General features: G+C 43.1%; 1 protein-coding gene across 1 annotated transcript in view; it reads right to left on the bottom strand.

Moving 5' to 3' along the window:
• Nucleotides 1-365: 365 nt before the first annotated feature.
• Nucleotides 366-8,313, bottom strand: part of F2 (coagulation factor II, thrombin) — a 47,960-nt gene continuing 40,012 nt past the window's right edge. The window contains exons 12-15 of the mRNA XM_048487023.1: nucleotides 7,931-8,104; nucleotides 4,795-4,973; nucleotides 2,450-2,520; nucleotides 366-717 (exon numbers count right to left, since the gene is read on the bottom strand). Of these exons, the coding sequence (XP_048342980.1) occupies nucleotides 574-717; nucleotides 2,450-2,520; nucleotides 4,795-4,973; nucleotides 7,931-8,104 (568 nt within the window). The 3' untranslated portion in view covers nucleotides 366-573. The remainder of the gene's footprint in view (nucleotides 718-2,449; nucleotides 2,521-4,794; nucleotides 4,974-7,930; nucleotides 8,105-8,313) is intronic.

Raw genomic sequence — 8,313 nt, 5'->3', positions numbered from 1 at the left:
TAACCATGCTTAAATATTTGGAGGACATCTTGAAGAGGGAACAAGCTTCTTTTCTTCATGACAGACTAGAATATGGAGTAATGGATTCACACTATGTGAAAAGATATTGCACCTAAACATTAGGAAGAACTTAAGGGCTGTTCGACAGTGGAATATGCTGCCTCAGAGGGTTGTGGAGTCTCTTTTGAGGGTTTTAAACAGACTGGATGCCCATCTGTCGGGAATGCTTTGTGTGGTCCTGCATGGCAGGGGGTTGGACTGGATGACCCTTGTGGTCTCTTCCCACTCTATGATTTCTAGGAAAGTATACTTGGGCTCAAGTCACAAAACAAAGTTCCTTATTTGAGCCAACATATTCACTTGGCAACAGAACAACCATGACATCTTTATTAGTAATGTTTGTACTGCTTTATACAAGTTCAATTCTTGCTCCTGCTACCAAAGTTGATTCTTGGTGTAGAACCTTTATTGGAGTTTAGCCAGGCAGGCTTATCTTCTGCTTTTTGTTGCTATAATATTTGCTTTGTTGACATACTATTAGAATCTGGGCTGCCGGTTGAAATGAAATTCCTTTTAATTTCCATGTTTGTCAACAATCTTTTTCATCCACTTCTTCAGGCGGAACACATGGGTATAGAATCCATATTTACCATCACGATCACAGCCTTCTCCCCATGAGACGATACCCACCTGATACCACCTGTTATCTTGTGGGTTCTGAAGAGCAAAAATACAAGACATATCAAGAGGAGAAAGTACATACTGTATATACTCATGTATAAGTTGAGTTTTTCAGCACATTTTTTGTGCTGAAAAGCCCCACTCGACTTATACACGAGTCAGGTGTATTTGAAATTTTTTTTAGGGTTTTTACTTTGTCGGCCTCCAGGGGGTGCAGTTTTTAGGCTAGCAGCACCAAAATTTCAGGATGTTATCAGGTGACACTCCTGATGATACCAGCCATGTTTGGTAAAGTTTGGTTCAGGGGGTCCAAAGTTATGGATCCCCAAAGTTGGTTCCCCCATCCCCCATTGTTTCCAATGGGAGCTAATAGGAGATGGGGCTACATTTTGAGGGTCCATAACTTTGGACCCCTTGAACCAAACTTCACCAAACCTGGGTGGTATCATCATGATAATCTCTTGCTGATATCAGCCAGGTTTGGTTATGTTTGATTTTGGGGATCCAAAGTTATGGATCCCCAAAGTGTGTGCCTCCATCCCCCATTGTTTCCAATGGGAGCTAATAGTAGATGGGGCTACATTTTGAGGGTCCATAACTTTGGACCCCCTGAACCAAACTTCACCAAACCTGGGTGGCATCATCAGGAGGGTCTCCTAAAGATACTCTGAAATGTTGGCACTGCTAACATAAACATTCCTCCCCTGACCAAAAATCCAGTTTTGAGGGATTTTAACTCTTGTGTTTTAGCTTGGTTGCTGGTTGAGCTAAGGTTTTTGTACTTTTAAAGTTATTGTTGAGACCATATTGTTTTTGTTGACCCTCTTTTCCACTTACTGAGCTATTCAAAAACATTTAACCTACTGAAGCCTAAATTAATGTAATTTTATTGTTATATATTTTTATTTTTGAAATTTACCAGTAGCTGCTGCATTTCCCACCCACAACTTATACGCGAGTCAATAAGTTTTCCCAGTTTTTTGTGGTAAAATTAGGTGCCTTGACTTATATGCGGGTCTACTTATACACGAGTATATACGGTATACTACAAAAATGACTGCATAAGTCATAAAAATGAAAGGGTGAGCATCTAAGGCAGGACAGTAGACAGGGAAGAACAGGAAAGACAGAGAAAAGCTTTCAAATGGGACAGTGGGGGAAGAATGCAACTACGGATTCTCTTTTATAAAAAGTAACTTTTCTTAAAGATATGCAGGCAGTGCATGTTAATCTCAGGAACAAGTGGAATATGCTTTCCGAGGGTCAAGAAGTAGGGCTTCAGTGTTCAACAGGTGTTCTTGTCCTTATCAGAATAAACTACTCCAAGCAAATAGATGGATTTTATTTGCAGGACAAATACGCTGCAGCCTTTGCATTACTAGTCAGAGGCCATAAAAAGAAAAACGGTGCTTCAACTAATTTAAAACTGGTAAATCTAAAGGCCTGCTTCTTTATGGTTGACAATGGGCTCTCTGTGTATCCATTTTAGGCTTGGAGTAATAGTTGGGCTTATTTTTAATTTATTCAGTACTAAAACTGAGAGTATCAAGGAAAGGTAGCTGTTCTGCTTCATTGTACTTTTGTTGACTTCTGCAAAAGAAGTCTAGTTTCATTTTAAAGACTTAACTAAAGTTGTTCCATCATAATAAATTTTGCCTTTCATAGGCTACTGGACTTTATTTTGCTGCAACCGACTAATAGCTTCTCCTCTGAAACTACACTCTTTAAGAAGCTGAGGTTACTGTGTCACTCTAAACATCTCACATACCTTCATGGTAAATGGGCCCCCACTGTCACCTTCACATGCATCCCCTCTTTTAGAGTCATCAGGACTGTATCCTAAAAAAGATGGAAGTCAGTCAATTACGGTTCACAAGGGATCTGCCCTATTCTTTTTCTAGTTATCCTACTACTGGCTTGGTTATCTTTAGTATAAATTTAGGCAGCCCTGTGGTTGTCCATTTGCCCCAAACAACCACGAAAAACCTCTACCCTTGACACCAAGCACAGCTGCTGTGCGTAGTCTAGCATTTCCACATAAAATACTGGACTTACAATGAGAATTTTTCTCATCAGTGGAATGGAAGTGGATTATGCCCCTCCCCCCACTCTGCAGGCAGAGATTGTTCTTTTGCACTGCTTCCACATCCAGCTGAAGATGATCCCCAATTCATACTTGCCATGGTCAAAATCTAAAGGAGCCCCTGAAATCTTTTGCTAAAATGTTAACCTTTGATTTCTTTTCATTCCTCTCCCAGAAATTTCTGCCACCTTATTGGGGGTGGGGTGGGGGGGGGGTATCGTCTATTCCACTGATAAAAAACTCTCACAATAAGAACATAAGAACAAGCCAGCTGGATCAGACCAGAGTCCATCTAGTCCAGCTCTCTGCTACTCGCAGTGGCCCACCAGGTGCCATCGGGAGCTCACATGCAGGATGTGAAAGCAATGGCCTTCTGCAGCTGTTGCTCCCGAGCACCTGGACTGTTAAGGCATTTGCAATCTCAGATCTTCATGTTCTTCATCAGCGGTAGAAAGTATACTGAAGTGGAATGTTGCACAGCTGAGTCATCGCAGGGAGGTGGTTTGCTGTGTGGCAGAGGAATTATCTACCAGAAGACTCTCCTGCCAAAGTCTGCATCTGCAAACCTGAAGGTTTTTAACTTCTAGAGTCTAATGAAGGTGGAGACTGATGTCCAGCTCATTGCTCTGCAGATTGCTATAATGAACATTAGTAGAAAAAGCTGCTGAGGTGGTTGTTGCCTTAGTGGAATGTGGTGTGAGCAGGTAAGTGTTGCACGTTGTATGCTAAGAAGATGCATGCCTTAATCCACCTGGCAACAGTGGACTTGGATGCCTTATTCATGGAAGAAACAAATAGTCCATAGCTCTGAGTTTTATCTGAGTTCTTATTACACTCCTTGCATCTAATTTGCACCATCTCTTCTTGAGGTGTTTAGGTCATGGGCAGAAGGATGGTAGGTGACTTTCCTGGTCTTTATGGAAGGGAGAGCCCTGGCCCAGATTGCTCGCCTGATCTCATCAGGTATCAGAAGCTAAATAGAATCAGTGGACACCCCCATGGAATACCAGGATCGTGGCAAGGAGCACAATTCTTGTCTTATTGAAAGGGCAAACAGTTCTGAGAGCTATCTCTCAGATGTGATGGCCACTAGAAATGCAATTTGGAGAATAAGACCCTGAGAGGTACTAATCTAATCAGTTTGAACAGTGGTTCGATTGATGCCTGCAGAACCCTGTGTAGATCCCAAGAGGGGAAATTATGATTGTGGAGAGTATGAGGAAGGTCACCTGTTTAAGAAATTTTTGATGTGAGCATGAGATGAGGGATGTATCCTATGCCCTGTACAGATGATGGAGGCTATCTTGGAATTCTTACATTGTAGAGCTTGAGTAAGGCCAGTGTGGAGGAACTGTAGAACATCCCTCATTTCAGCTATTGATGGACTGACCTTTCTGCAGCACCACTTCTTGAATGCCTGTCAGGCTGTTTCATAAACCCTGTTGGTAGAGGATTTCCTGGAGGTCAGCATGCTGGCTATAGCCTCGGAAAGATATCTGTGCCTTTCTAGGGCCCACCTTTCAAACTCCGTGAGGACAACTGGAGCAAAGCTGGATCTGGATGTAGGAGAGGGTTCTACATGAGAATGTCATGGTTGGAGGGGTGATACTGGCTGCCATCATGACTAGTTCCAAGAACCACTGTTCTCTTGGCCGAAGTAATAAAGATTATTTCAGTCCCTTGCTGGGAACCCTGTTCAGTGCTTTGATATTAGAGGCTGCAGGAATGCATATGGGAGCCCCAGAGGCCATCTGACTATGAGCATATCCTGCCCCTCTGTCCTGGATCTGGATAGGTACCTGGGAACCTTGTGACTGGCTGGAGACAAAGTCAGGTCCTGGACTTGGGCACTAAATTCGTGGTCACCACCCAGAACTCTCAGGGTTTAGAATCAGATTAGCTAGTTCTCTTCCTTTACAGTGAAGGAGTTGCTAGCATGAGTCACTTGGAGGGCTTTGCTGTATTCTGTCAACACTCACAAATACTCACAAATGATACTTAAAAAGTATCAAATGCTTAGGAAAACTCACCTGCACAGAACATGTTGTCTGTTATTTTAATTTTGGTTGATGCTTTACAGGTGTCTCGATCTACGATGGGGAGGTTCACCAACTGCAGATAGGTGGGTAAGGCATTACTGCTAGAGCCCCAGGTCTCAAAAAGATTTCCCCAACCAGTCACACGTCCTTTGTACCCTGTCAATAGAAGGCTGCAGAAAAATATTAGGTTTAAAACAAGGTGGCATCACTGCAGAAAAAGGTTACAATTTACCAGAAAATGCATTAGAATAAGCCTTTAAACCAGAGCCTATTTAAAGTAATTGGGTCTACGTTACAAAATCCATGGCAGACAAAACTGGTTTAATACAATTTTATTCCAACCTACACCTTTGTGGACTAGAACCTACTCCTTCAGATGCAAGATGGTGATGCATGGAATGTGTCTTCAGCCACTGGACTCCAATCCAAGACGCCTGTGGAACTACTAGGGTACAGCAGACACAATGAGCCTCTGCGCATTCACAGGTAGTCATCACCAGCCTTTGCAGCGCTTAAAAGCTTTGGAGAGGAAATGGATCAGGCAGCCATTCAGAGTTCACTTTCACTTTCTTACAATATTTAGGGAGAGCAAATTCTTTTCTTCGGCATTTATGCCTCTAGTCTACATTTTGTCCTTTTGCAAAGGGATGCTCTGCTTTATATATTTGGAGTGATGTATGTGAACTCCCTCCCCCCCTTTATAGCCAGTGTTGTGTAGTTATTAGAGTGTTGGATTAAGATCTAGCACACTCTGTAATAATAAAAATTTATAACACAACCATATACACCATACCCTGGATGAAACCATTTACAATCATCGCATTACCATATTACATTGGTTTTAACTTTAGTTGAATTAACTTCCTTGCTATAACTCAGGAGCTATTGATTCTTAGTATTCAAAAATATTTTTCAGTTCGTTAATCTGGATCCCATATTTACAACTATGTCTATTCCGAAGAAGAAGAGTTTGGATTTATAACCCTCCCTTTCTCTCCTGCAGGAGACTCAAAGGGGCTTACAATCTCCTTGCCCTTCCCCCCTCACAACAAACACCCTGTAAGGTAGATGGGGCTGAGAGAGCTCCAAGAAGCTGTGACTAGCCCAAGGTCACCCAGCTGGCATGTGTGGGAGTGTACAGGCTAATCTGAATTCCCCAGATAAGCCTCCACAGCTCAGGCGGCAGAGCTGGGAATCAAACCTGGTTCCTCCAGATTAGATACACGAGCTCTTAACCTCCTAAGTGTCTCACATAATCTTATCTGTGAGATGTAGCCTTGTGTGCACTTCTTGTCTAGTTTAATAGTAAGATTCATTTAATTGATATTTCACCTAAGATTAAGAGAGAGAGTGTATACATATATAAACATAATCTAATGTTTAAAAAGTTGAAAAAAAGTAAAGAAATAAAGAAATAAAAAGAAACACTATAAGGGAAACCAATTATTATTTCTATACAGCCCGTACGTCATTTGAATATTTTAAATAATTAAATCAAAGATCTAGCACACTCTGGTTCAAATCTCCACACTGCCATGAAACTTGTGTGACTATGGGTCAATTATACACACTTGGCTTAATCAACTTTTAGTTGTGATGATAAAATGAAGAGGAGAACTATGTAAGCTGCTGTGAGTCCCCATTGAGAAGAAGTTAGGGTACATACAAAGTAAATAATATTTTACAACATGTTACAATTTTAATGTCGACCAGGCTGAGAGATACAGACTGGCCCAAAGTCATCTAATAAACAGTGGCATACCTGAACTAAATGGCGCCCAGGGGAAAGAACAAAAATGGCGCTCCTCTCCCTGCTCGCCCGCCTCCTCCTCACCTGGACAAGCAGTAGAAGCAGCAGTGAGACCTCTCTCATGGCCACGGAGGTGGCAGGAAGGTGCTGCGCCACCGCCGATGGAAGTTGAGCCAGGGTCAGGGGGTGGCAGAAACTTGTGGGTCATGGTGAGCCTGCCCCAGGCCTGCTGGTTGTTGCTGCCCCCCAGGTCTGGCTCAGCCTCCATCGGTGGCAGCCCGTCACCACCCTGCCTTGTCTTCCCTGCTGGGCCTCTTCCTCTTTTGGGCCCAGGAAGGGAACATGAGGCAGGGAGGTGGTGGACCACTGCCGATGGAAGTTGAGCCAGGGCCAGGGGAACAGCAGCAGCCGGCGGGTCATGGCGAACCTGCTGCAGGCCCACTGGCTGCTGCCCCCGGCCCCGGCTCAACCTCCACTGGCAGCAATCTACCGCCTCCCTGCCTCAACTTCCCTGCTGGGCCTCTTCCTCTTTTGGGGCCAGGCTGAGTGGTGCTCACCAGGCCTGTGGCCAGATTCGATGTGTGGGGGGTGATTTTGCACACACACCCACGTGACAAGATGGGTAGCACCCAGGGACATGGGATACCCAAGTCCCTCTGGCAGGTACGCCCCTATTAATAAGAACAGAGATTTGTGGGACAGGTTACTGCTCTGTGCTATACCACATTAGCAGTATTCTATTCGTATATTGAGCAGGAAGGAAGAAGAGCAGATTTGCATTTAAAGGTCAATGCCTTTGCAAGACAGCCTGATCCTCCCTGTACAAACATAATCTTCCCTTCAGTAAGGCTGTAATAGAATACTTGCATTTTTTGAGAATAAGCCTGAAGCCCAGTTAGGATCCCTGGGATTAACTTCCAAGTAAACACAATTAGAATTAGGCTATCATTTAGGTGTTGGGTTTTCTGATAGCTTTTCCTTTAAAAAAATTTCTAATAGTTTTATCCTTGACAGGTTTTAGTATTTAGTTAAGAAAAGAATACAGATCTTGCTACAACTGACAACTCATAACCTGATAGGAAAGAGTAACTACTCCTTAGCACCTTGTTCCTTTTGAAGGAAGACAGGACACAAACACTTTGAATGAATACATCAATTCCAATATTTTCTTCCCCCACACTGGCTGGGCTGGGTAGCTTGTGGTACTTATTGCAGAAATTTCACTTGAGATTTGAACACTAGCCAAGATTTAGAAGTTGCTTTACTGAACAGAGAACTCATAGTCACATAATTGTTTTGAATGGGGCTCTTTCCATGAAAGCCACAAAACTCTCTCTAGAAGTTTCTGGTTGCAGTCCTTCTATTAAGCCTTCTCACCTTTGCACAGTCTCTTTGGTGGGCAAGCAGATTGGCTGGATATAGTCGCTGAAAGGAACAGGCTTCCTCAAGCGCAAGAGTGCAATGTCCCGATCAAGGTTCTCCCTCCAGTTATATTTTGGGTGGATGATTATTTTGTCCAGCAAGGCAATTTTTTCCATGGTCCTCTCATGTCTGCAAGGTTCCCAATGAAAGAAAAAAGCAATTGCATCATTTAAATATCGACTTCAGAATAATTTCAACATACCCTTATTGTTTTCAATACTCAAGTCCAATGGGCAGCTTTCACACAAAGGACTTGGAGAGTACAAAATGTGCACACTTTGTATTGAAGGGGAATTAAGAATGGTGACCTTGGAGTGTTGTGTGGCTTCTGGGCTGTA

This window comes from Sphaerodactylus townsendi, linkage group LG02 (genome assembly GCF_021028975.2).
Source record: "Sphaerodactylus townsendi isolate TG3544 linkage group LG02, MPM_Stown_v2.3, whole genome shotgun sequence".
Taxonomy (NCBI): Eukaryota; Metazoa; Chordata; class Lepidosauria; order Squamata; family Sphaerodactylidae; genus Sphaerodactylus; species Sphaerodactylus townsendi.
The sequence above is the reverse complement of the archived record's forward strand: the minus strand, read 5'-3'. Positions and strand labels throughout refer to the sequence as shown.